This window comes from Diceros bicornis, chromosome 21 (genome assembly GCF_020826845.1).
Source record: "Diceros bicornis minor isolate mBicDic1 chromosome 21, mDicBic1.mat.cur, whole genome shotgun sequence".
NCBI lineage: Eukaryota > Metazoa > Chordata > Mammalia > Perissodactyla > Rhinocerotidae > Diceros > Diceros bicornis.
The window spans coordinates 52,589,349-52,616,788 of NC_080760.1; the positions used below are offsets into that span (position 1 = coordinate 52,589,349).

A 27,440-nucleotide genomic window follows, 5' to 3' on the forward strand; every position below is an offset into this window, starting at 1 on the left:
CTCACATGCTCCTCACCCCGTGGGGGTGACTCACCTGTAGCAGGCGTGCAGAATGGACACCGCAAGTGGGACCTCCTGACAGAAGTCCCGGGCCACCTGGGGACACACAAGGTGCATTCCCAGACCCTGGCCCGAGGGGCTCACTGGCGATTTATGGAGCACCTGCTGTGTGCGGAGTGGTGCAGTAAGCCCTTTTCTTGGATCCCCCGCCTAATCCTAACAGTGAAGACGCCCTGGGCGATGAGCCGAGGAGATGGCTGGCTGGGACTTGACCCAGGCCAAGGCCTCCTGCATGGGGCTTGTCCATCTGACCTCCATGTATGGAGTGCCCAGGATAGGGAGCGGCTAAGGCCTGGCCCTGTCCTGGGGGAGCCATGGACGGATGGTCACATGGCCCTGGAAGGAGTTTTCCTGCGTCCTGAGCAAAGGGCTTTGGCCATCTCTGCTGCAGGCACTCCTGCTTGGCTGCGTCCTACATGGGAGGGCTGAAGAGACCTCCCCAGGTCCCCACCCCTTGCCACGCGCAGGCCTCCTGGGGTTGCTTTCCCTGAGGAGCCACGAGCCACTGCAGCTAATAATGTGCTCTAGAGACTGTGTGTGGTTTCCCTCGTCCCCGGGAAGTGCAGGGCATTGGTCTGCTTGGCCCCTGGCAGGCTGGCATGCAGGACTGAACTCTGGGGGTTGGAGGATACACAGACCAGCCCCTCGCCCCCGGGCTGGGTGTCCTGCAGTGTGCGTTCTCCCTGTCCCCCAAGTTCCCCCGAGGATTCCAGCCCCAGGTGCTCCCTCGCTGGCTCTTTCCCTTCCCTCTGACCGTCACTTTCCCACAAGCTCTTGTGCTCAGTTCGCGTCTCAGGGTTTGCTAGGGGCCTCACTCGGACCTTCCTGGGCCGGCCTCTGCTGAGAAGCCAGGCATGGCCAGGGCTCCGTATGGTTCCTCCTGCCCTGGGCAGAGGGGAGCCGCAGCTCTGGCCACACAGGGGAGGGCCGGTGAAGGGCCGACCACTGAGCGGCAAGGCCTGCGTGGGTAGGGGCTGCTGGAGCAGAGAGAACAGGCCACCACGGGCCACAGGGTAGCTTTGTGCAAGTTGAGTAAGTGCCCCTTCTCTGGGCAGCACAGCCCTGCATGGGGCGAGATGGACCCCCGCCCTCGCTTGCCCTCCCGGTGGGTGCCATTGGGCAGCAAGCAGCCTGAAAACTACAGGTGGCAGCCGGGCCTGTGGGGCCTGGGCTGGGCCCCGAGGGCCCTGGTGGACGGTGTGGGAAGGGGTGAGGCTGCCAACATGACGACTGTAAACGTCGTCAAGCTGGCAAAGTGTGGGGGATGGTGGCCCCTCCTAGTGCCTCCTCCGGTAACACTGCCCGAGCAACAGGGAGGACACGGGCAGGAGTCTATCCTGCTCGGCTGCCTCCTGCTACATGCTCCGGGCACCTGGAGACTCAGTCCCCTCCCGCGATGGGGGCAGTGCCCCCTGGGCCCAGAGTAGCTGGAGGATGCACAGCAGGGGCCAAGTGTCCCAGCCACGCCTGGCACGGGGAGGCACTGACCCAGCGGACACGGTGCAGCCCCTTGTGAGGCAGGGGCTAGAAAGTTCTTCCTGCCCTGAGCCAGGAGCTCTCGCCAGGGTGTTTTCTAATTGGGGCATGCCACACTCTGTGAAATGGCACCTGTCTCCGAAGTCACAGGGCTCCCATGGGCCAACATGCCCCAGGTCCCACGACAGCCCAGTGACTGTCCATCCTCCTCCATCCCCGTGTGTGAGTCGGCACCGTACCTGCTGCCTGGCAGCCTCACGGAAACAGGGTGACCCCAGGAGCCTCGGAAACCCCTGGCTTCACTCCACTCCCGCTCTGTGCTGTGGGACCTCTGCCGTCTCTCTGGCACCAGAATTCTGCTCAGGGGGTAATGTTTGCTCAATGAAGACTGACGCTGCTGGGGCAGAGGAGGGACTCTGTGAACCCGCCAGGCTGGGAGTGAGGGCGGCAGGGCAGCCACAGGTGGTGGCTGTTCCAGGGACCGCGGGGGTGGGCGGCCTGGGCGACCCTGACGGGAGTGAGGAAGAAGATGGAGGAGGGGAGAGCCAGCCCTCATGGTGGGTCCGAGGGCCGCTGTGGCCTCATCAGACTCCTTGACGCCTGCTGTCGCGCTCCTGAACGTTTCCTGAGCATCTGTGTGGAGCAGGAGGCAGAGGCAGATGCTGTGTAGACCCCAGGGGAGCAAGCAAGAGGCTGAGACGGCCAGACCCATCCTGGGGGGCTGAGGACCCTGGTGAGGGGGCTCGAGTCAGTGTTCCAAGAGGGGTTGAGGAGCCAGGCCCAAAGGGCACATGCATGAGAGGGGCTGAGGCTCCCGGGGACAGACACAGGCCCGAACCCGCTGCCCGCCAGCCGTCTGTGTCCTGGGGGCTGGGTGGGACGGCCCCTGACCACACTGGATAAGCAGATGCACGGATGCAGTTGGACCAGCAGAGAAGCAAGGCAGGCTCTTTATTGGAGAACTTGTCACAGACACAGACAAACAGGCCACGGCCCTCTGGAAACAGCCCAGGGCCCGGGACAGCTGGTACCCGCCCAGACATTCGCCTGCAGGGGGCAGGTGGCCCCTCTTGGTGTCAATCACGGCTCCATCTCTCCTGCCTGGACTGCCTCAGGGCCTCTGGGAGAAGAGGCAGCCCTCGGAGGATTCCAGTGGCCGACAGGGCAGAGGGAGGCTCCTCAGGCCCACCTGGGCTGTGCCCCTCACTCACGCTCGCCTCTTCTTCCTACTGGCTGGGCTGAGCCCCAGGTCACAGGAAGAGGTGCAGGGACCCCAGGACCCGGGCTGGGCGGGCACCACCCTCTGGGGTTTGGTCAGCATCCACCTGCATGCCAGGCTCCAGCAGAAGGACCCCGGTGGCCAGTGTGGGAAGAGGGGAGGCTGCCATGTCTGGGGTCTCCTGCACAGCCTGGAAAGGATGCTGAAGGAGGAAGGGGAGGAGAGGGGTGGGGCTGGGAGGAGGGGACAGGAGCTGCAGCGAAGGCCTTGCCCCCACGGCTCTCTGGGCACAGGGACCCAGACGGGGCAGGAGCGGCTCAAGCCTGCGCCTCCAGGGAGCGCACGTGCACGCTGGGCAGGCAGAACCAGGAGGGCGGCAGCTCCTTGCTCGTGCTGTCCTCGTGGACGCGGATGAGGAGGAAGAAGTCGCCCGTGTAGAGGAAGAGGAGGGCCCCCAGGCAGGCCGACTGGCCCAATGGCTGCACCTGACGGGGAGGAGGGAGAGGCATCAGGCCAGGCCAGCAAAGCCACCAGGAGGCCCCTGAACCTGCCTGGACATGGGGGCAACAGAGGGAGGGCGGGCCCCCGGCCTTGCTCCCATGCTCCCTCCAGGGCTTCCCTGCTATACTGCCCCAGCAAGTCGCTGCACCTCTCTGAGCCTCAGCCTCCGTCTTGGGAAGGAGATAATAGCACTTCCCTCCCTGAGCTGTTTGGGGGTTCAGGCAGTGTGGGGAGCAGCTGCAGTGACGGTGAGTGGTGCATGAGGGCTGTGCCGTGTGCGGGTGGAGGTGGGGGCCAGGGCGGGCACTGTGACTACATCAGTCCCTCTGGGCCGGTTTGCAGCAACCGCTGGGCAGGGAGGAGCTGACCGTGTGGGGCAGGGCAATGGCCATAGCAACATGGCAGGATCTAATGTTGTCCCAGGTCCCCTCCCCTCGCCTTATCTCCTTAGCAACCTTCGGGGGTGGTCTCCCCATCCTGGACTCGGACACACAGAAATGAACTTGTCTAAGGTCTCTCGGCCAGTCCCGCAGATGAAGGTCAACACAGAGAAGCCCCTGTGTCTGCCCGCCCCTAAGCCCACTGCCTGGGGGAGGCATGGGGCCACAGGGGCTCCCAGACCACCACGCACCGCGTCGAGGTAGAAGGTGCTGGAGCCCACGAAGGAGACAGCGTTGTGCAGGTCGTAGTTGTGCACGCCGTTCTGGTGGTCCTGGAAGGGGACCACCGTGAGGGCGAAGGGCCCCACACTGCGCGGGCTCCGGTTGGTCAGCCGCACCTCTAGCCGCACGGGGTCGCCCACCTGGCAGGCCGCCGCCTCGCAGTCACATGGTTGCCCGTCCACCAGCACGTCTGCAAGGGAAATGGACACGAGACTGTCAGGGGTACCACCCAGCTGGTTCCCCCACTCGTCCATCCATCCATCTGTCCATTCGTTCATTCATTCATTCCCTCACTCCTTCACCCACCAAGGCTGCCGCCCCCTCTGTGCCAGGCTGGGTGCTGGGACCCAGACGCGTGGCCCTGTGCCTGCTCTCCTGACATGCAGGCTGGCAGAGATAGGTGTGGGGGCCAGAGCTGCAACCCAGAGCGTCCGTGCCGTGCCGGAGGGGCCAAGAGGGCCCCAAGGTCGTTTGGGGGTGTGGGAGGGCCTCCCAGATGCTCTTGTCTGAAAGGGCTGAGCTCTGCCCACAGGCCCCAGGGGCTCCTGCAGGTGGAGGAAAGCCAGGTGAGAGACTCAGAAACTGGAGCAGGCCATGCACTGGGCCCCGAGGTGACGAACCACCAGGCACCTGCTTGAGCCCCTGCCACACACACTCCTGTTGAGTCACACGCAGAATGACCTCCCAGGTTCCCCCAGCGAGGGCTGGGGCCACCCTGGGTACACCGTGGAGATGGCAGGACACTAGCTGGGGAAAGGCCTTGGAGTCACAGAGCAGGCGAGAGCCTTTTAGGCAGGAATAGGGAGAGAGGGGTGGGGTAGATGGAGGCAGGCAGACTGGAAAGGGCCATGCTCTAACTCCCATGCCCCGGACCACCAGAACATCCCAGCAGGATGGCGGGGTGCGGGAGGTCTGGGGACCTGCTTTGAGGCACGGGTGGGAGGCACAGGCTTGGACTTCAGAATGACAAGTGTCCTTAAAAGAGGCAGAAGAGGAGAAAACAGACTCAGGAAAGTCCATGTGAAGACAGGCAGAGACTGGAGTGATGCAGCCACGACCCCAGGAAGCGAGAAGAGGCCGTAAGGATCCTCCTTCAAGGCCTCTGGAGGGAACACCGCCCTGCTGACACCCTGAATTTGGCCTTCTGGCCTCCAGAACTGCGAGAGAGTAAATTCCTGTTGTCCTGAGGCTCCCAGTCTGTAGTCATTTGTTACGGCAGCCCTGGACACTGACATGGTCAGTAAGATCCCTCCCTGCCACCAGAAGGTCACCGGCTTGTTGATCCGGCCATGGAGGTCAGGCAGGGGAGCCTATGGCCTGCAATGGGGCTTCATGCCCCCCTGTATTGGCTGTGCAGCTGCCGAGGGGCCGACCCTGAGCCCTGTGGCCTGCCACGGCTGACCTCTGCAGTCGGCCCCGTCACGTCCACAGGCCCAGGGAGTAACGCTGTGACAGTGACACTCGTGAGTGGACTTCCTCACACGTGAAGAGCACTCCCGCCCATCCTGCCATTGAACAGTTCGTCACGGGCATCGTGAGCTCGACCCCGTAGTCACCAGCATCCCGCAGCCGAGGCTGGCTGGGGACACTCCCGAGTCACTGCCATGCTCTTGATGCCAGGCAACTGCAGGGAAGACCCTCAGGCCCAGCAGCTGTGGGGCCTCACTGCCCACAGGAGGAGGCCCACTCCTCACTCGGGTCCTGGAGGCTCAGGTTTGGAGGAAACGTGAGTGTGGCCGGCCCTGGAGGGGCGACACAAACCCTCCCTAAAGGCCGGTGGATGTCCCCAGGGAGCGTGTGCATCTCTTCAGCTGACATGGCCATAGCAATTCCAGGGCCGGGGTGAGTGTGCACGTGGAGAGAGAGAGAGAATATACCAGGAACAAAAGACAGCGAGGCCAGGAGCAAGAGCACCCAGCACCCTGGGCTCTGCAGGGAGCTGGAGGGTGGGCTGGGGGTGTATCTGCAGGTCACGGAACCACCCACTAAGTTTCCCACCAAGTCCACTTTTCCTGGAAAGCCTTCTGAGATCAAGCCTAGCCGCATATTTTGTTTCTTTAAAGTCATAAGCTTTTACAATATGTTGTAAACAATTTGGAAAGTTTATAGAAGTAAAAAAAATAATTTTAAAAAATCACACATAATTCCAGCCCCCTCCCCCAACAACCACTCAGCATTACAGTGAATATTTCCTTGACTTTCTCCATCTTTCTTTATTAACGTGGCTGCCATGGCTGATGCACAGTTCTGCGTTCTGCTCTCTGGGACCATGAGATCATATACATGTCCCACATGTTGACATTTTTGTGAGAAAGTTTTCAAAGGCTGCAGAAGATTCCATTAAAGGAATAAATTGCAGTTTATTCACCCAGCCATATTTAGATTGTGTCCGCTTTTTCAGAATATAAATATCTCTGATGTACACTTTTTACATTGAGCTTTGTCTGAATTCTGGACTTATGTTCCTAGGATACAGTCTCAGGAATGGAATTACTGGGACAAAAGTAAAAATATTTCTGAGAGTGGCTGATACCAGGGTAGACTGCCCTCCAGGAAGGCTCCAGGGCCTGCGCCCTGCAGGGTCCTCACCTTTCCCAGGTAGAGAACCCACCCCATGCTCCACCTGCCCAGCACACATCTCACCAAACCCACTCCCACCCTATCCAGGGACAGAACCTCCCCTGGGGTGGGCTGTGTGGGAGCTGGGAGAGGCTGGGAGATCACTGGATAGCATTCATTCATCCAACATTCACCACCACGCCCCCTCACCTGCTGCTAGCACCTGCGACCAAGGTGAGGAGAAGCACAGAGATGCACAAGTCCTAATGTTGAGAAAGTTCACAATCCAGCGAGAGAAAGAGAGGTAAGCCGGGTCCGGCCATGCTGAGACTGCAGTGACAGAGCAAAGGTGTGCATGGAGGGGTGCTTCCTGTGGGGCCCAGAGGAGAGGCCCTTCACTCAATGCTGGAGTGGGATGGCATCAGGGTGGGCTTCCTGGAGGAGAGGACGCCTTTCTCTTTCCCAATATGTTTTTTAAGGCTATGATTTGCCCTCAAAACCCTGCTTTTGCTGCATCCTACATTTTGGGATGTACAAGGACACCTGAGCTGAGTCTGGCCAGACTGGGATAAACTTGAAGTGCTGGGACCCCACGCACTGTCTATCTGCTGTGCACATAAAGCACTTCCAAGGGTGCCTGGCACACAGCAGGCATGCACAAAGACTGGCTCTTCTTTCTCCCAGATGCTCTGTTCTGCTGAGCACAGGAGCTGTGATCATTTCTAGTTGTGTAACCCGAGGCACATCACCATGTTCTTGAGCCTCAGTGCCCTCTTCTGTAAAATGGAGCTGATACCACCACTAACAGTGTAATAAGATAACATAACTGCTGTGCTACATGGTCCTATGGGCCACAGTGTGCGAGAGGTGTGAGTTCCGGTTCTGGAAACGCCTCTCTAGAGGGTCCCTGTCCCAGCATCACCCCAGGCCCCTCTCCTAGCAAATGGCGAATGTCCGAGGAACTTGCATCTCAAGTCCCAGAGCTTGCAGGACAGTGGCTTCCGTCCAGAGCCTCTGTTTCCTGTCTGAGAAGGGGGGATAATGACAGTGCCCATCAGTCTGAAGTCTCTCTCCCCGCTCAGGTGGGCCTCAGCAATGTTTGCTGAACAGTGAACCAGCCAGGCGCAGGCTGAACCTCTCAAATCAAATGGGAGGAAGGGAGAGAGCAGATGTCAGGGCGCCTCGGGTGCTGGTTCCATTAAGGGAAAGATATGATTATGTGCAAATCAGTGAAGGGTGGCTGGCTCATTACATCTCTGCTCTCTCTTTTTTTCCTTGCAGAGAACTGCACGGCTGCTAGGGCAGCTGAGGACTGGCCTATGGCTCCTCTGCAGAGCCGCCCCCAGCCTCTCTGGCAGGGCCCCTTTTTAACCCTTCCCTGGCCCCCTGCTCTGCTTGGCCCCCAGGGCGATGAGAAGGGGGAGACTAGACTGTGAACACAGCTCCTGCTGAGAATCTTTCCTTGGCACTCTCTCTAGAAGGAGAGGGGACTTGTGGTCTCCAGGTCAGGCCAGGGTGGCAGGGGGTATGGATGGAGCTGGCCCCTGGCTGAGCAGGAGGCCAGGCTGGGGTCTTGGCTTTGTCTCAACATTTTATCCTCGGGGAGGCCCTTTGCTGACCTGAGTCTCCTTCACCGCATCTGTAAAACTGGGATAACGATCCTGGCCCCACAGGCCGGGGGTGGCGGCGAGGTCCAGAGAGGGGACAGAGGACCCAGCCAGGCCTTCCTGCCCTGGTCTGGGCTGAGGCTGCCCCCACGGCCCCCGGTGGCTGGCTCTTACTCACACTGTGACTGCTTGTTTCCCTGCCGGCCTCCCCCAGGAGAAGGGGGACCCTCTACAGGGGCAGGACCCACCTGCCTTGCTCCCTGCTGTCCCCAGTTACCCTGCTCCAGGCTGATTTGCCCGGGATCCTCCTGGGTTTAGTACTCAGAGTCTGGTATCCCAGGAAGCCCTCAGTGCCAGGCAAACTGGATCAGCTGGTCATGCTGCCCAGTGCCTGGCACCCACAGTAACTGCCCGCCAAATTAAAGAATGTCTGAGCTCCATGAGCAGCTGCTTCCTCCCTCCCTCTCTCCCTGCAGCTCCTGCATCAGATCTGGGTCCAAGGGCACCAAACCTTCCCATCACACTCAAACCTCCTCCCATCACTGGGAGGAGACAGCAGAGCAGAGCTGAGGCCCGTTTTTCTCTGGAAGTGTGACATGCTTCCTGCATTGAAGGGTGCCATGGCTGGCCTCTCCTGGGACCCCAGGTGCTGTTTAGGAAACGTGGTAGAAACAAATCTAATGATAATGGTGTCAATGATGATGATGACGGCTGTGCTCAGGAGGGGTTTGTCACCACTAATGTCCTAGCGCACCCCCTGCTGTAATTAACTTGCTTCTCTGACCCTGGACCAGGGCAGCTGTGTCCCACCCCAGGGAGAAGGGTGCCGTTCCCACATGGAAGCCCCACTGAGCAAGGCTCTAAGGAGCCGCTGAGACCAGAGAGGAGAACTGTCTACCAGTTCCACCTAGACTGTCTACCAGCGATTCACAGAGCTTACTAGGAAGGAGCTGGGAAGAAATAATTAAAAATTTCTCAGAGGCAAGCCGTTCTGGAACAGTTTCTAAATTGCCTGGGGGAATGAGAACCACATGTTAAACCTCAGGCACAGCTGGGGCTTCAGCCTGCCCTGCGGCACATGCAGGGCTCACCTCGACTTCTGGGCTGCACAGCTTGAGTTCCCGGCCACGATCCCGAGGGCCCCCCAGGGGTCAGGCCCATGGTCCTCGGGGCAGCCCCTCCACCCTCAGACAGTAAGGGTGGGTGCCTCATCTACTCAATCACAGCCAGGTGGGCACCAGACCAGGGACCCCGTGAGTGATGGTGGGTTAGCACCTTCTGTGTGTCCACAGCCAACCGACCAGCTGGCCCCCAGGGAGACGGGCAGGGACGCGAGTCGTGAGTGTGTCCCGTGCAGCAGGCATGTTCCCTCCTCAGGTACGCCTCATGACCACCCGGGGTGCCTCCCCATGGTGTGCGGGTAAGGGCTCTTTGGGACCCCCACAGAAGCTCTGGGTCTGATGTCCTGGGTTTGTGGGGTCTAGTGTCTCCCCTTAGCCTCCAGGGCTGGCCCCTGTTACCCTCCATTTCCTGGTGGTGGTGACCCCACCCGCTCCAGGCTGGGGTTGGGTGGGGATTCCTGCCGTTTGAGTAATTTCTCCCTGACTTACCACCGCTTGCCCTCTCTGAGCCTCAGTTTTCTCACCTTTAGATGGGATAATAGTAGACCCCACTTCAAAGGGTTTTAGGAGAATTGGAAATGTGTGAGCAGAGTCGGGGGCCACGGGGCATCAGCAGGGGAGGCCTGGTCATCACCCCATCTCCTCCCATGGGGAGTAGAGAGTCCACAGGGCAGGGCAGGTCCCTCACACCAGCTCTACTCCCCACCGCCAGCAGCGACACTGCATTTACATAGCTTCTCAGAGCCCTTCCTCACATGCCAGGATGACTGTGAACGCTGAGGGGGGAAAACAGAGCTTGGAGAGCGAGGGGCCGGACACCACTGAGAGGATAGACGCAGCAGGGACGAGTCCTTTTAGCCTTTCCTAGGCCCCACGGGTGGGAGATACAGAATACCCACTCTGTGAAGGTCAACCCTTGTCCTTGAAAAGCTTCTAGAACCCCCGGTTTGCTTTAACACCAGAGGGGGTGGTGTGGTAGACAGAAAACACCCCTGAAAGATGTCCACGTCCTAATCCCCAGAAGCCGTGGAACACGTTCCCTCACACGGTAAAAGGACTTTGCAAGTGTGACGAAGTTACGGACCTCGGGATGGGGAGATGATCCTGGAGTATCCGGGTGGGCCCCATGTCATCACAAAGGTCCTTGTAAGGGATGGGGGGCAGGAGAGCGATCTAGAAAGGCTACGGGACCACAGAGGCAGAGGGGCTGGAAGGTGCTGTGCTGCTGGCCGTGAAGACAGAGGACAGGGCCAAGGGTGCCGGCGCCTCTAGAGGTGAGAAGGCAGACTCTGGCCTCAGAGCGGTGAGCTCGTAGGATTGGGTTGTTCTAAGCCACCGTGTTTGTGCTCACTCGTTGGAGCAGCCGAGGAACCAATGCAATGGGGTCTGTGAAACTTAGGGCAGCCCCCCACCTCCGAGCGCTGCTCAGGGGCACTCGGGCCACCACCTCCCAGGCGCCCAAGAGGAGACCCAGTCTGGGGGGTGGGCAGAGCCCTGCCTCATCTCTGAGCCCTGGTTTCCTCATGTGGAATGGTGGCGACTGTCAAATCTTCTGTGAAAGTGCCAGGCAGAGGGAGGTGCTCTCGAAGGTTCCTTTCTGCTCGCCCTCACGTCCCAGTGTCTGAAATCCCACATGCCCCGGCTGAGACGGCAGCACTCACCATCCACAAGTGTCTGTTGAGCACCGAGGGGGACCCATGGACAGGAAAGGTGGCCGCCCTGCAGGGCCGTGCAGGAGGTGCTTGGGGACTCAGAGATGGCCGCGACCCAGGTGTGGGCTCCTCTGGGCAACTCGGACATCTCTGCTGGGGCCTCTAAGGGGGTCTCGCCCTTAACTTGGCTGAAACGAAACTTTTCTACTTTTGCCCTCGAACCCCTCTTTCCCAGGTTTTGCCACACCAAAGTGGCCCCACCCTCGCAGAGGCCCAGCCTCGCTCCTGGAGGTCACACTCAGGCCGCTCTACCTGGGCACCCACACCAAGCCCATCGGCATGCTCGGCAGTCAGTGGTCAGAGAGGCTGTTCCCTTCTCTGCCCCCACTGGCCCTACCCTAGCCCAGGCCAGCTTCCTAGCAGCCCTCTCTGCCTCCACACTTCCCACACAACAGCCAGAGTAGTGGTGTAAAAATGCTGTTCTATCTTGTCACTTCCTTGCTTGCCCCTTGCCCCGGCCCATGGCTTCTCTTTACAACCAGAATAAAAGGGAGTTTTGATCAAGTTACCCTGCATGGCCCTGAGCCAGGTTCCCCCTACTGCCTCCACTCCAATCACACTGCCTCCTCTATGTTCCTCCAGCATGCCCAGCTCATCCCTGCACCAGGGCCTTTGCACCTGCTGTTCTCTCCACCTTAGCCCTCCCCACAGAGAGGCTGTCCCTGACTACACAGTGCAGAGCCTTCCTGTCCCTATCCCTCTTCCACACTCTCCATCTTCCACAGCCTCAATATCTTATCTGAAGTTCTCTCGTTTACCTGTCTGTTTAACGATCTGTGTCCCTCCTTCCCAGGAAGCTCTCGGAAAACTGGCACTTGCCTGTGTCCCCAATACCCAGGCCAGGTAGACACTCCTATTTCATGTTTGTTGAAAGAATGAATGAATGATTGGGTTTTGGGGCTGGGGTGCCTGGACTCGAATCCTGGCCATGTTTTGCCCCTTGGGGGCCCCCGTCACTCCATCTGTAACTCGGAGGACTGGCCCACACCCCTGAAGTGCCCCACATAGAGGACGTCAGGACCGACCCGCCACCTCCTGGCTCTGGGTCCCCGACTCACACGCACGCAGACCGAGCTTCCGTGGAGAAGCTCATTTATGCAGGAGAACTCATGTTGTAAGACACCTCGGGGAGCAGATTAGTCTCTTCCCTCAAAGCATTAAATCGGGCCACGGTCCATCTTCTCCCTCCCGCCCCCGGCCCTGCTTCTCCTTCACTTTTAATACCAGCCAGAGTCACGGACTTAATCTTGTCTGGCCCAGAACTCCTCCTGAAAACGCTGCCACGTTTATGCTCCAGCACGTCGACAGGCTCTGGCAGAAACACACGCTATAAATAGAAGCCAAGATGAGGGGAGGGCCCTGCGGGGCCCGCTCTGGCGAGGCGCGAGGAGAAAGGAAGCAGCCGTGCCAGGCCGCGTTTGGGCCAAGGGCGGCCACCGTGGGGCAGGGGATCTGCGGGTGGGAGAGCTGAGCACGGCGGAGAGGTGTGCACCCCAGGCGGGGAGGCCGGCTGGCCTGAGGCTCCACTAGGAGGGAAAACGAGTCTTACGCGGCCCCACCTGCACCGTGGGGCTGGAGCGGCTCTGCTTTCCCGGCAAGGCTCCTGGAGGGCACATGTGGGCTAGTTTCGGCCGCCTGGGCTCTGCCAAGCGCTGCTTCTCCTGCTCTCTGCTCTGGTTCACAAGAGGCGACAAGAGGGAGCTGGCCTTTTTTGGTGCCTTGGAAATACAGAGGCGCAGCCCTCAGTATCTGCCAATCCATGCTGCACATTTCCTTCCAGAGGTTTCCATGATCCAAATGAGCCCGGGAGAAGGTGAAGAGCGCCGTGGAAGGGGCCTGTCCTGACTCGGCCCCCCCATACCCCGGCCTCCCCCACTCCCTCCAGCAAGGTCAGCACACAGTACTTCCCACTATTGTTATTCTTGTTGGTGACAACAGTGCCCGATTTCTTGAGCATCTGCTGTATCTCAGCCACTGTTCTAAGGGCCCTGCAGATACCATCTCATCCAGTCCTCCAAACAGCCCCGTCAGGCTGCCACTGGCACTGCTCCACTTTCCAGATGAGCACGTCGAAGTGTGGAGAGGCTCAGCAGCTGGCCCGGGTGCATGGCGGTCAGTGCTGAGCTCCCCCCGGAACCCTGGGCTCCAGAGCCTGCGTTCTCTTCTTAAGAACAGCTGATCGAGATATAGTCCACAACCTTGCACTTTACCCATTTAGAGTGTACAATTCAATGTTTTTAATACATTCCCAGGTATGTGCAACATCTTCACAGGCAATGTGAGAACTTCTTCATCATCTCATAAAGAAGCTCCATTCCCTTGAGCCATCGCCCTCCTCTCCCCCACCCTGCCAGCCCTCAACAACCACTAATCAACTTGCTGGCTCCACAGATTTCTCTGTTGTGGACTTTCTATGAATAAATCATACGTCCATGGTCTTTTGTGACTGGCTCCTTTCTCTCGTCGTCGTGGTTCATCCATGTTGTAGCATGTGTCAGTCCTTCGCTCCTTTCTGTGACGGAATAACATTTCATTGCGTGGACCAAAATGGATACCACATTTTGTTTATCCATTTGCCTGTTGATGGACATCTGGGGTGTTTCCACCTTTGTCCATTACGAGAATGCTGCTATGAACATTTGTGGACAAGTTCTCTTGTGGACTTAGGTTTTCATTTCTCTAGGGCACATACGTCAGAGCGGAATTGCTGGGTCAGATGGTAACTCAAGGTTTAACCTTGTCAGGAATTGCCAGGCTGTCTTCCCAAGCAGCTACACCATTCCACATTCCCACCAGCAGTGAATGAGCATTCTGGTTCCTCCACATCCTCCCCAGCACTTGTTAGTGTCTGTCGTTTTGATCAGCCATCTGGGTGCATGTGAGGTGGCCTCTCGTGGTTTTGATTTGCATTTCTCTGATTTAACCATGCCTGGTCATGCTGCTGTGGCCCTCACTGCCCCACAGGGTAGACATGTGCCTCCACCAGCCTGGACAGGAGTTTGGAAGGCCCTTTTGTGCAGTCTTCTTTACTCACTCCATCCACAGACATCAGAACCTTCTGGAATCCCAAGCCCTTAACCCCCACTCCTCCTTCTGGAGCCTGGGGCCCAGCAGAGGGCTGGGGCTTCGTGTGGGATCCTCTCTCCTCATGTGAGGCCAGGCAAGACCAAGGCCATCAGAGAGAGCCAGGGCCCAGACTCTGGGACAACCAGGGACCAAGAGCATGATGGAGGGTGAGGGGCAGGTGGGAAGCAGGGGTCACAGAGCCAAGAAGGGGTGCTTGGCGGAGACTGGATCCTGAGGACAGGCAGGTCAGGAGTGGGCCGCCGGTCAGGCTGGCCCTGCAGCGTCCACAGTGGTCTCTCTAGTCGGGTCTGCGTGGAGCGGGACGGGGTGGGGGGCCAGGGGCAGGCCGACGCTCCTGGCACTCAGGAGGCATTTGCCCAACGCTGCAAACAGCCCCAGGGGTTCTAAACCACAGTGACTTTTCAGAGGAGACCTGTCCGGCTGTGCTGGGAGAGTCTGGGTGGTGCTGAGCACGCGATGTGATGTGTGCACGTCCAGGGCCACAGTCTCGCTCTGAGAGGAGGAGAGCTGGAAGACGAATAGCGCGGGAGCTCCCGGGCAGAGCCTGCACAGCACGGCTCCCTCAGTGGTGAAGGAAACACCGAAAACACCAGCAGGCCCCAAGGTCACGTGCAAACCACTTTTCAGTGGCAAAGAGCGACGACCCGTGGGTTTCCTGCTCGACTGACTGATCCAACTATCTGCTCATCCCTTCGTTAGCACACGGCACCCAGGCCAGGCCGTGGAAGGGTTCTTTTCTCCCCAGAGCCACAACTCCCTTTCCCTTCCTTTGGTACTATAAGAAACAGGGGACGGCTAGGTAGACTTCAGGTGTAAATGTCAAATTTTGGAGAAAAAATCTTCAAGACTTCAGAACAATGCAGTAGGAATTAACGAGGTGAAGACCGAGGAACAGCCTAAGTGAAGCAGCTTTTCAAGGCCCTACCAAGCCTGTTTCAGCCAAAGCACATTTAAATTTTAAATTTCACAAGGCACACACATTTTTCTAGTCGATGTAAATCTTGGGTGGGCCTAAATTTTAGAGTCAAATTTGATTCAGGCAAGCTTGGCTTGGGAATTTATCAAGGAGCTTTGTCACTCTTTAGTTGAAGGAAAAGAAGTTCAAGTGGAAAAAATAAAAATAGCCAAGCTGAGATGACAGCTCAGGCAAGGGGGCCCTGGCTGTGGGTCTGGCTTCACCCTCCTCCTCGACCACAGCGGCCAGCCATCCTCTGGGAGAAGGACAGGCAGATCTAGCATGAAACCCTGTAATTTCCAATTATCCAGTAAAAAGTGATGAACTTTTTCTAACGCCAACGTAGCTGGTTGCTAGGTACTCAGCCAACTCGGGAAGTTTTTCCTTTTTACCAATGAGAGCCAAGGAACTGACCTTTTCTCTTTGGTTGTTAGGAAGCTCAGAGCCAAAGGTATACCAATTTAGAGCACAATGTTGGCCCTCAGTAGCCATATTTTAGTCCCCCATCCCTGACGCTCACACACACACACACACACACACACACAGTCACACAGTCACACACACACAGAGCTCCTCCTGCATGCTCACTCCTCCAAGGCCTGACCAACTATGCCACATATGGTTTCCCTTCGTCCAGACATTTTAAATTGTATTCTGCTACTTTATCATGTATCGAGGTAAAGTTTGGAAAAGAGGGTAGAAGCACGGATAATGCTCAAGAGGTGGGGGTGACGGTGTTCTGGGCAAGGGTCTTAATGCAAAGAGGCAGTGAGCAGCCCGGGGAGGTGGGCGTCAAACCACACAGCCCCCCTCGCTCCTCCCCATCACCCCGTCCCCCACCTTCTGAGCCTCCAGCACTGACAGGAAAGGGGTCTTCCTGTGGGGTGTGCTGGCTCAGACAGGGAGACAGCTAGGGACAGAGAGTGACAGGAGGGAGAAGGGCTGGCTCCCTCTGTCCAAGGACCAGAACGCTGCTTTCAGAGAGCTCAGCTCCGTGCCCAGGCTCCCGCGGGTCACGGGGCTGAACACAGGCTCCTTCTGCCCCCTCACGTTGGAGCTTTGCTCTCGAGTCACCACATGGCAAGTGTTTTGAATACTTACTGAGGTAGCTAATTAGTTCATAAACCAGACGCCTCTTCCTCAGCATCAAGGGAGGGAGAATGTTCAAGACCCACAGGTGTGATTACCCTCAAGGCGAGAACAGCTCCTGAGGAGCCGTTTGGCTCTCTTGGGTAAATAATTTACTTTTACAACTTTTCATTAAAGATTAAAGGGAATTAGATTAAAATTAAGGCGAGCTGGAGAGGAGACCCATGCAGCCTGGAGTTCTCTCGTGGAGATGCTCTCGGCTTCCCGCGCTTGGCCGCCTGCGAGACAACCCCAGCACGCGGCGTCCAGCGACAGCGGGCCCGTGGAGGAGAGCCCAGGGGAGCTGCAGGTGAACTCCAGACAGCAGCGAGGGCTGCCCCAGCAGGCAGGTCTCGGGCTGCGCCCTGGCATGGCTGTGGCTGCCTGTGGACCGTGCTGAGCCACTGCCTTCAACAGTGGGAAGAAACACACATTGCCAACACCGCACACCGAGTCGGGGGTCTCCCCGCCCATGGTTGCCCTCCAGGGCCACCAGGCCAGGGTTCCCGGGCCACAAGGGTACAGTGGCTGAGCTCAGGGCCCACGTTGAGGGCCAGAGTGAGCCCCTTCAGAAGCCAGAACTTCTGCTTCCTCGTCCGAGTGAAGCAGCACCCAGCCAGAGGGCTGGTGCTGGGAGGGAAGGAGCTGTGCCCAGGAGAGGACTGAGCTCTGAGCCTGGACAGACAGGAAACGCCCGACAAACGTGAGGGGTGGTGATGGGGACCACAGGCAGCGGCTCAGAGCACGGCTGACAGGCTATTTCAGCATAAAGAGACTAAGTAAGGGGCACAGCTAGCGTCTGAACCCAGCCTCCCTGGCACCAAAGCCGGGCACACCCTAGCCTGAGGGTGTGGCTCACTGCGTCCACCCTGCCTTCTGGGCTGGGCTCCTGTCTTCTCCCTGGCATGCACCCCCAGCTCTTCCTCTCAAGGCCCTGCTCACAGGCCCCCTCCACCAGGGGTCCTTCCCTGCTCTTCCTTCACGGAACACTTGCACTTGAGAAGGTTCTGGAGGCAGAGGCTGGCTGGGTGTTCACCAAACCATTCCCTTTCCTCGTGGGCACACAGCCAGACTGCAGCCTCCTGGGCAGTGACGTATGCACATGGGACTGAGTCCCAGCCAGCGGAAAGTAGGGGGGAAATGATAGCCCCCAAAGCTGGCCCACAAACCATCCCTCCTACGAGCCCCGTCTCCAGACTGAAAGGAGAACTAAAGGAACTAAGTGGAGGAGGGCGGGGCCCCTGGGTGGGCGGGGCCGCGTGTGGGCGGAGCCCGGGTCCCCCAGTGAGCTCCAGACATGCTCCTCTGGCAAGAACACCATGAGACATCAACAAAACAAGCCTGACGTGTTAGGTCCCTGAAATTTGGGGGCTGTCTGTGACAGCACTTAGCTGTGACACTGACAGACCTCCAGCGCTCATCTAACCACACTCCCTCCCTTCAGAAGGGCGCACTGGAAGCCCGCGGAGCCGACAGCCCGGGGCAGGCTGTGAATGAGTGGCTGCACCGGCACTGGGGCCCAGGCTCCCTTTCCTTCCCAGCGGGAGCAGGCTGCTTTTTGCACAGGGAACCCTTGCTCGCAGGAGACAACGCTCTATTAAGTCCTCCGCCTTCAACCTTCTCTTTTTGGACAAGCACTTCAGACAACCGAAGATAAACCAGGAAAAAAAGGGGAAAAAAATGGAAACTGCCTGCTGGCTGGTAGCATTATGCAAAGACATCTTTCTGAGAACAGCAGAGAATTTAAAATGACTCCTCTGTCCCCCAGCAATGTCTATACCTTTTCAATCTAGCATTTTTCATCCTCTCTCAAGCCTTTCTAAATAAAGCAAAGATTCCTGCCACCCAGGCAGGCCCCTCCGCTGCTCCCGGGCTGGCTGTGCGTCCAGCCTTGTCCTCGCCACACACTGTCATCCCAGCCTCAGACCTTCTCACCTGCAGGGTCAGATCACACGCATGGCTCTGCTGGCACCAGGGGATTCGGAGGCATCATAGGACCCTCCCTTCCCAGACGAGGAAGCTGAGGGCAGGAGGGGGAGGGAGCACAGGGAAGGTCCCAGCAGGTGTGGGAAGGGGCTGTGCAGTTGGTTTCATGCCACTGGACCTTTGCACAGGCTGTTTACTGCCTTTGCCTGGAAGCCTGCCCTGTCTGCCTGTCCAGCCCAGCCTCACCTCCCCAGGAAGCTCTCTCTTCCTAGTGCCTGGTCGCTGCACTCTGCATCCACCCTGGGGGTCTGCCTCCACCAACAGACTCCTGAGGGCAGGGCTTGGGTGCTCCTCCCTCCATCCCTGGGTGCCCAGCAGGACCTGTGTACCTGGGCCCTCCGCCAGGATGGGTAGACCTTCCACTGACCAGTAGTGGGGCCAGGCCTAGAAGCCAGGTCTCTGGACTCCTGGGTCTGTCCAGCGGGGGAGACAACCAAGGAGAAGTAAGGGGGTTTCCAGATAGAAGACATAAAATAATGTAGATGTAAGAACGACATCTCAAATGCTCTTCCAGAATATTCTAGGGCAAGTTGAAGGTTGTCTGCCTCTCCTCCTCTGTGCTCGCTCTCCCGCCATACCCTGTGACACTCCTCCTGTCACACGTCACCCCTCACAGCCACACGCAATGCCCCTCCTGCCTTCCCCCTTGACGACCATTGGCCTTTTCAAAACTCAGCTCACCTCCTCCAGGAAGACTTCCTGAACCACACCCAGCCCCACACAAGCCCCTGGTCATAGCACATACTGCCCTGCTCTAGAACTTTCTGTTGACAAAATGTCTCCCCGTTAAAGGCGAGCTCCTTGAGGGCAGAGGCTCAGGGTTCATTCACTGAACTAACCAATGAATGAACTCAGCCCATCTATGGCTTGCTGTGTGACCTTAGGTAAATCACTTAACCTCTCTGAGGCTCTGCTTTTGCATCTATTACATGAAAGGAATGGGCTGGATGATTTTAAAACAGGCTATTTCATGAGGCTCATGCCTGGGCTCAGCCCTCCAAGTTCACACTCATCCCCTTCTTCCTATGACTCAAGGCAGCACGTTTGCTTGTATAGCGCACCGGACACTGTGCCAGGGCACCCCCCCCCCCCGCCCTTCTGCACACAGCCCAGGGCCTGACACCTGCCTGGTGCTCGGTCAACGTTTACTGTGTCAAACAGACTCTTTAAGTGGTGACAGCTGAAGCTTCCCGTGGCCCCATAACATCCCAGAGCACACACAGATCAATCAGGAAGGACGCGGGCCACAAAAAAACCTTCCGAGCAGCCATGTGCCTGCACCATGGGAGCTGGGCAGCTGGACAAACAGGGTGGGGGCGAGCCTCCTGCCCCGTGCTTACTGGAACAGGGTCCAGCCCACCCCCAGCCAAGAGAAAGCACACCCTTTGAGCCCCCAGACAGCACCGCCCTGCCGAGAGTTGGTTGCGGGCCTTTGGAAGGGAGGCTGAGGCTCATGAGGAAAGGGTAAGGGGGCTGGGCCCCTCATGTTCCCTCTGCCCTGGACCAGGGATGAGTATGACCCTGCAGGCTCCAGGGAGCTCACAGCACGGGGGGGAAACTGAGGCCTGCACAAACCCAGGACAGGATGAGGAGTGCCCCCCACCACCCTCCACCCCACTCAGGGTGCAGGGGGGCTGGGATGGCAGAGGGGGATGTCAGAGCAGAGGGTTATGAGCCTCTATGAGCTTATGAGCCTGCCTCAGGGTTAAGAGCTCGGCTATCCCAGTGGGCTGTGGGCTGCAACCAAAGACCCTCACCAGAGGTGACCCCAATAACTGAGACCCCAGGAGCAGCCTTCCCAGCCTGGGCTTCTCTGACTAGGGCTTGAGCATCCCAGAGGCTGTAGGGCGCCAGACAAGCACGAGATTCTAGACTCTCTCGGGCTAAGGCAGGCACCCCGCAAATCAGTATGGATTTACCAGACCCCGGAGGTACCTCTCCCAGGCCCTTACCAGCTTCTGTCTGCTGTTTCTTCTTGCCCCCTCCACTCCGGCCACCCCCAGCACAGGTGCCCTCAGGCTGCTGCCCTTTTTGTTGGCTGGGTCCTTTCCATTTGCAGAGGAGGAGCTTGGGGCCAGGCAGCACCCCTGCATTGTATAGTACAGTTTGAAAGGGCCCCTGGGGCTGTGCCAGGCATGGGCTGAGGGGCTGTCTGGGCAGCCCTGAGCAAATCCCTTCTCCTCTGAGGCCTCTTGCCTCTCTCCAAGGACTGGGTGGCCTCTGTAAATGCACCTTCCAGCCCCGAGAGGGCAGGATCGAGGAGCCCTGGGAGCTCCCCAAGGGCTTGCCTGGGATTAGTCCCGACGGGCCACTCGAACTGCAACTATCCCCCAGGTGCCTGTCCCCTGCAACATTTGGGCAGTGTGCCCTAGGGAGGCACTGTCCGTTAGGTGGCTGCTGCATGTCACCTCTCGATCAACACCACACCAATGCAAGAGAGCACTGACCCCAGAGCAAGTGCAGAGGTTCCTTCTGGGGCAATCAGGCTTCCCAAATTCAGCTTTCTGCAGAGACATCAAGACTGCCACCAACTGTCCTGGGAGAAAGGGTCCCTGGTCCTGTGACTGCACAGATGACACACCTAAGGCAGGTGCAGTTTTGCAGGAAATGCTCAGGAGGAAGGACACACCATGAGGGCCTGTGATTGGAGTTGGCAGGTGCGGGGACAAGCTGGCCGAAGGGGCCCTGGGGAGGGGGATTTGACAGGCCACTAACGGGTGGGGCCCTCGCCCAGCCTTTGTCTCCTCATCTGTGAGATGGGATCCTCATCTGTGACGCCTGCCCGACAGGGCTGCTGAACGATAAAGGCACAGGAGTGTCAGAATGTGCTGTGTCAGCGCACTGTGCTGCTCCCAGTGCAGGGTCACTGGAGCTCTGACGGGTGCGTCCCGCCCCGGGAAGCCCTCAGAACTGAAGCTGCGTCTGTTCCCAGCCCTGACCACCCTGCCTGTCCCTGCTGCTCTCCCCACACCAGGAGCCCCAGAGGACGGAGGCTGGGGTTACTCGTCTCGTGCCCAGTGAATGTCTGTGAATGAATGAACATGTGCAGTGAACGGAGGCGATCACTTCCTGTAGTCACCCTCGGCATCCCAGCTCCCAAAGTTCCCTCGCAGCAGCAGCAGCAGCAGCCACCAGGACAAAATATTAACTCCCACTCGTGAGCACCTCCTGTGCACCTGGCACTGTTGTCGGCACTCTGGGTGGATGGATTAGTCCTCCCCAGGCCCTCTAAGGGACATTACTGCCCCATTCTGTAGACGGGGTACACGGAGGTCAGGTCACTCTCCTGAGCTGGGATTCACCCCGCAGAGCTCACACTCATAACTGCTTTCTTCTCTAAGAGCTCCTTTGTTCCCTGAAGGGGCAGCAAGTGACACTGGCAGGATGGGTCACCCCGATGGACACAAAGAAACCCAGTGCAGCTCCAGCACAAGGGCTGGGGGCTCCTGCCCCTCCGCCGGGCGGGTCAGCAGAGTCTCCTGCCTGCTCTGAGGGTTGCAGATGGCCAAGCGCGAGGGGAGGAGGCCTCATCGCGGGAGTGCCTGGGCCTGGCCAGCGGGGCTGCAGGGGCCTCCTGAGGAATGGCTGTCCTGCTCCCCACTGAGCCCACCAATATGCCATTTGAAAGGAGCCCAGCCCAGCCCGCAGAAAGGTTTTGGGTGGCCCACCCAGTCGGCCCACCCAGTCACACATCTGAAATCTCTGGCCCCTCTCCGTCAGATGTTAGTCTGGAAATCAGTGGATTTCTCAGGCGTGACTGAAACTAAACAGAACACATCTTTGTGGGGGTCCAGAGGCCAGGGATGCTCAGGGCCAAGCCCATGGCACCTGGCACTGACCCAACCTTGGGTCTTAGATAAACTTGGCCCTTCCAGAAACCAGGTCACCCACAGTCATCCTTGCTCCAGGTATCAGGGTCATAGCCCAGCCCTCACTCATTTCTCTGTCCCTGGATGCTGCCCACTTGCTTCCAACATCAGCTTGTAACCACGGCAACAGGGGCAGACTCCCCCATTTCTCTTACTGAAGTTGTTGACCTTGGCTTCGTGGTGCCCCCGGTTACGGTGACCCCCACAGCTCCTTTTAATCTGCCTAGCTATCTGTGTTCCTGCACCTCAACCTTGGAACAATGATCTGGATACTTTGTCTTCTGCTTCACAAATTCAACCAACACTCGACTACATGTTGCCCATCCAACCATCCATCCACCCACTCACCCACCCATCCATCCATCCATCCACCCACCCACCCACCCACTCATCCACTCATCCATCCATCCACCCACCCACCCATCCATCCATCCACCCACCCACCCACCCACCCATCCATCCATCCACCCACCCACCCACTCATCCACCCACCCACCCACCCATCCATCCACCCACCCACCCATCCATCCATCCATCCACCCACCCACCCACCCACCCACTCATCCATCCATCCATCCATCCACCATCCACCCACTCCCCACCCACCCATCCATCCACCTATCCATCCATTCATCTCCCATCCAGTCACCACCCACCCATCTATCTATCCATCCACCCATCCCTTCCTTCTTGCCTCCTTCCCTCCATTCACTTTCCCTCAGATTTCTCAAGCGCATTTTCCCACTCTACTAACTTGTTCTGTTCTTCCTGCAGGGTGGAATGCCCCCAGTGCCTGCTGAACTCTCACTCATCCTTTAAGGCCCAAATCCACTAATGTCTTCACCACAAGCCTTTCCTATTCCTTCCAGATTTTTCCTTGCTTCCCTGGGTTCTTGACCATACCTTTACTCAGCCGCTTGAGTCAAATGGGCCACATTAAGTCTTACCTCTGCCATTTATTAGCTGTTTGCTTTTTGGCAAGCTACTCATTTTAGGAGCCCCAGAATCGTCACTTGGAATATAGACTCAAGGTGACCGTAAGGATTAAATGACACAGCTACATAAAAGGCCCCTTCCCTCACACTGCATTACGACTCAGGACGGTTAGCTGTCTGCTGGTCTGTCTCCTCTGCTGGAGCACAATCACATTATTTGCACGTCTAACCCCATTTCTGGCACTTGGTAGCCAGTCAACAGATGTTTGCTGCATTGAACTGACGACACCATGGCGAGTCTGAACCCTTGAGCTGAGAACTGCAAAAAGAGAGACACTCTGGAGTACTCTTAGCTCATTCTAGCTCAGTGGGACCCAAGCGGGTGGCGGTCCCTCAGCTAGGACAGCCAAGGCTGCCCTGGCCCTCTTTGGACCTTGGTTCCTTCTCTGTAAAATGCAGCAGTCAAACCAGTGACCCCCAGAGCCCTTTCCTCCTTTGACTGCCTGGTCTCAGCCACTTAATCAACAGCAAAGGCCACCAAGGACTGGTTGATGGCATAAATCCTAGATGCCTGCATCTGCCCCAGGGCTAACACCCCAAGGAGTGCAGACAGTCCATCGTGGACGCTGTGATGCACGCCTAGGCACTGCTCCAGGGGCTGGGAGCTCTACCTCTCCCCTTCAGAGGCTGCCTTGACTTAGGAGTGCTGCCTTGCCCAAGGTCACAGCCCCTTCCCGGGGTGGCCCACGTTCGGTGACTGGCTGACACGGGGGTATCAAGGACTGGACCCTTTGACCCAAAGAGCCAACCCTGCTCCAGAGCTCCTTTGTGGGGCCTGTATCACAGCCCATCTTCTCCTCTGCCCAGTGTGCTCCCTCCTCTCCCTCCCATGGGGGCTGACCCGAGAGCACCCTGTGCCAGTCTCCACCCGAGTGTTTCCCAGGGACCCGGACCTGTGATGTGAGCTGAACGGTACCCCTCCCTTCCCTGGCTGAAGAGGACTCCTGCTGTTCAAAACCACCCTTTGATTTCAGGTCAGAGAGACAAACTTAGGCTCCACCGCTTGCTAGCTGAATGACTATCTGAGTCTCCATTTCCCCATCTGTAAAATGGGCTAAAGCACTAAGCACACACGGCATCACTGTGATGATTAAATTAGGTGACCCACAGGAGCTTCACACAGTGCTGTGACTGCCTGGGGCCCTGGGAAGGACACCCCGAAATTGAACCCAAGATGCTGTGCACGTGAGTAGGCACCTCTGCTGTCTTTCTACTCCAACCCTGAACAAACATCACTGCCGCCGCCCATGAGAGCAGCTGGCACTTATCAGGAGCTTCTATGGGCCAGGTGCTGTTCCAACCCTCACAGCAACCCTCCGGATTAAGAGCTATTACTGTCCCCATTTCACAGATGAGGAAACTGAGGTTCAGAGAAGTCAGTAACTTGTCCTGGCTGCACAGTAAGTGGCAGAGCTGGAGTCTGGACCCAGGTGGTTGTTTAAAAACTTAGCAGCAGGCTGTCCCCTGGGGAAGGGAAGGAAAAGATGTGGGACTGGAATTACTAAGTATTGTGTCCCTGGCACTGCACTGGGCTTCTTCCGGGCAGTGTCCCATGGAAGCCTTGCCCCAGTTGTCTGAGTTGGGTACCGTCTCCATGAGGAAGGTGAGGGAAAGAGGCCGGAGGGTAGCTATAGGCATGTGGCTCCAGAGCCCCTGACGGCCACATTGGCAGTGCTGGAATGCCAGACAGCAGGGTCGTGGGGACAGCAGACGTGGGGACTCAGAGGCCCAGAAAAATACAGAGGGCAGACTTTGCTTCCCGATGGGGGGCCACACAGGTTTCCTCTTGCAGAAGAGTAAGGAGCGAGGGAGCTCGGCAAGATGGGTGAACTGCTGTTCTAAACAGAAGCCAAGGCACGGTTCTGAGAGGCAGCCTCCTCTGGGAAAGGCCAACCACGCACAGACGTGGGTGCCGGGCTCCCTGGGGAGGACGCAACTCTGGGTCTAGACTGCGTTTCACATGCTCCCACGAGGCCGGTTGCCCGCTCCTGCCCTCCCCCAGTCCTGCTAGGTGTGGATGTAGAAGACTGCTCCTTGACCCCTCACCTGGGGGGGGTCCACAGCACCGCCTTCAGCGGCCTGCCGACAGCCAGCATCCCCACTGTCCCCAAAACAACCTCCCACGCCTGCGTGCACCCACCTATCTATCCAGCCACCCCTACGGAGCTGGTGGGACAGACGTTTATACGACTTCCAGGCTCAAACACTGGGAAGCCCAAGCCAGCAACAACAGAAGGCCACAGCCTACTTCTGTCCTGGAGGAGGCGAGGACAAAAGTGCGCCGGGCGCCACGTGGATGTAAATGGTACATTTTATGTTATGTGTATTTTACCACAATAAAAAAATACATGAAACCGGATATTAACTTTATAAATGCAGCTTAAAATGTTTAAGGAAGATTATTAAGTTTGTAAATGAGCCAAACATTAATTAGAGGCTTCCTTAAAAGAGATTGCTAAAATATTAGACTTATAAATAGAATAATAAGATGTGTAAGTTTAACTTAAAAGCTTAAGGAAGAACTGGATTTTTAAATTTAATGCCATAAATTTACTTTTTAAAAGAACAGGATGTCTTTGGACAATTTTTCTATGTAAAAAAGCATCCTCAAGTGGTTAAAAACCTCGCATTTGACACCTTCCCCCAGAGCCCCAGCCAGACACCTGGGAGTACCCGGATGCCCCAGTCTGTCTCCAGCCAGAAGCGCTCGGGCCTACCCGGGTCAGACTCTTTCTGGACTCCAGCAATGGCCGCCTGGCACATCTCAGGGCCCACTTTTCTCCCCTAATCCTGTGTTTCCCAAAATGGATCCACAGCCACCTACCTCCAAGTTGCCTTGGGCTGGGGGCAGTTAGCCTGCACATTCCTGCCTCCTCCCAGCCTGGGACAAGTCCCAGGGCTGTGCCATTAACCAGCTCTCCCCGTGAGCCACACGACGAGGGGCCTGAGAGGACCCAGCCCGGCTCCCCGGCGCTGCCACAGGACGCAGCCCCACTACTACCCCTGCCCTTCCCGCACAGCTCCCCAAGACCCTGGGAACCTGGCCTCCACCCGAGAGCTCACGGGCAGTGAGGTCTCCAGACAGACTCCTGTGGAGGGCCGGGCCACCCCCTGGGAGCCTGTGACATTCTTAACACAGCAGGTGTGAGTGCTGCTCCTTCTCAGCAATGGGTGGGGCTGTTCTTTTCAGGAAGGTTCTTGAGCAACGGGCCCCTCACTGGGCCCCCAGAGGTTGACTATGAAGTGGGTCGGGGAGACTGTGGGCAGGACAGGCAGGTCTATGCCAGCAGCTTCGTGGGCAGTGGCGTGGTCCATGACCCCAGCACTATGGAGGAGGCCTGGGGTGGGCCTTCTAGAAGGTGACACAAACCACTGTTCCCCTGGTGGCCCATCTTAGAAGGCCATCCCCTCCTGCTCCCCTGTAGTTGTGGACTCCTACCCCCACCACCATCCTCGCTGCCACCTCTGGCTCTAGAATGGGTGCCTGGTCCCTGAGGTGACCCACAGACCTCAGAGCAGGGAGGACCTCGGGGACTCCTGTGGTCCCCAACCTTCAGGATGGGCCTGTACCTCCTCCCATCAGGAGCATCTTGTCACCAGGTGGCAGGCCCTGACCTGGGCAGTGAGGAAAAGCAGAGCTGGCCCCCACCCACACACTGCATAGTCTAGCAGGGGAGGCAGAAAGGACAGAAGTGACGGCAAACGAGTGGTGAGAGGAGAAACACAGGCTGCCGCGGGGCCCTGTTGCAAGAGCTGGGATGTGGGCCGAGGACAGGGGCACAGCCCTCTGCAGGGGGCAGAATTCGGGGATTTGGAGGATGCGCAGTTTCACAAGAGCCCTAGAAGAGACTCCTTGACCAAACTTAGTCCGGCTCCTCTGAGCCCTCTTCACTGGGCCTCAACCTCGGCCGGTTCTGGCAAGAATCCTCCCAGGGCGGTTTCGTGAGACTCCTCCACCCTGATATCTGATCAGATTCCTCACCCGACCCTGACGTCTGGTCACCTGTCCTGCCTCCAGCAAGAGCTCCCCCCCTTGATGGTTTTCTTAGTGGGTTCTAAATCCCCAGCCGTCTGCTGCATCCCGAGTTGACCTGATCTCTCTCTGCTACTGTGATAGCCTTGAGCCCTGTTGCATTGATCCTGAATAAAGTCCCCCCTACTGTTTCAACAAGCGTCAGAATAATTTTTTCTTTAGTAGAACGAGGCTTCCCATCCCCACCTCGGACCCTGGTTGAAGGATTAACGCACGCTCCACCCCTAGGCCTTGAGAGAACCCAGGAGCCACTTCGGGAGGCCGGGGTGGCAGTGGGGAGGGCATGTGGTTCAGACCCCAAACCTGCCTTTGCGAGTCCAGGCCACCTGGACCACCACACGCATGTGTCTGACCGTCTGGTCTCTGTCAAAACATGAAGCCTACCTGTGTGTGTGTGCCTGTAGGTGGGTGTGTGGGGTGAGTTCACATAACCTCCTCCAGAGGCTTCTGAGGCCACAGTGGAGCCATGC

At 57.9% G+C, this 27,440-nt stretch overlaps 1 protein-coding gene across 6 annotated transcripts in view; it reads right to left on the reverse strand.

Annotated features, from left to right (window-relative positions):
* Positions 1-2,468: 2,468 nt before the first annotated feature.
* TRAPPC9 (trafficking protein particle complex subunit 9) overlaps positions 2,469-27,440 on the reverse strand; it is a 639,688-nt gene continuing 614,716 nt past the window's right edge. For all 6 annotated transcript variants that reach the window (XM_058564989.1, XM_058564990.1, XM_058564988.1 and 3 more), the window contains 2 exons: positions 3,888-4,108; positions 2,469-3,240 (listed from right to left, as the gene is read on the reverse strand). In XM_058564989.1, coding sequence (XP_058420972.1) covers positions 3,073-3,240; positions 3,888-4,108 — 389 coding nt within the window. In that variant the 3' untranslated portion in view covers positions 2,469-3,072. The remainder of the gene's footprint in view (positions 3,241-3,887; positions 4,109-27,440) is intronic.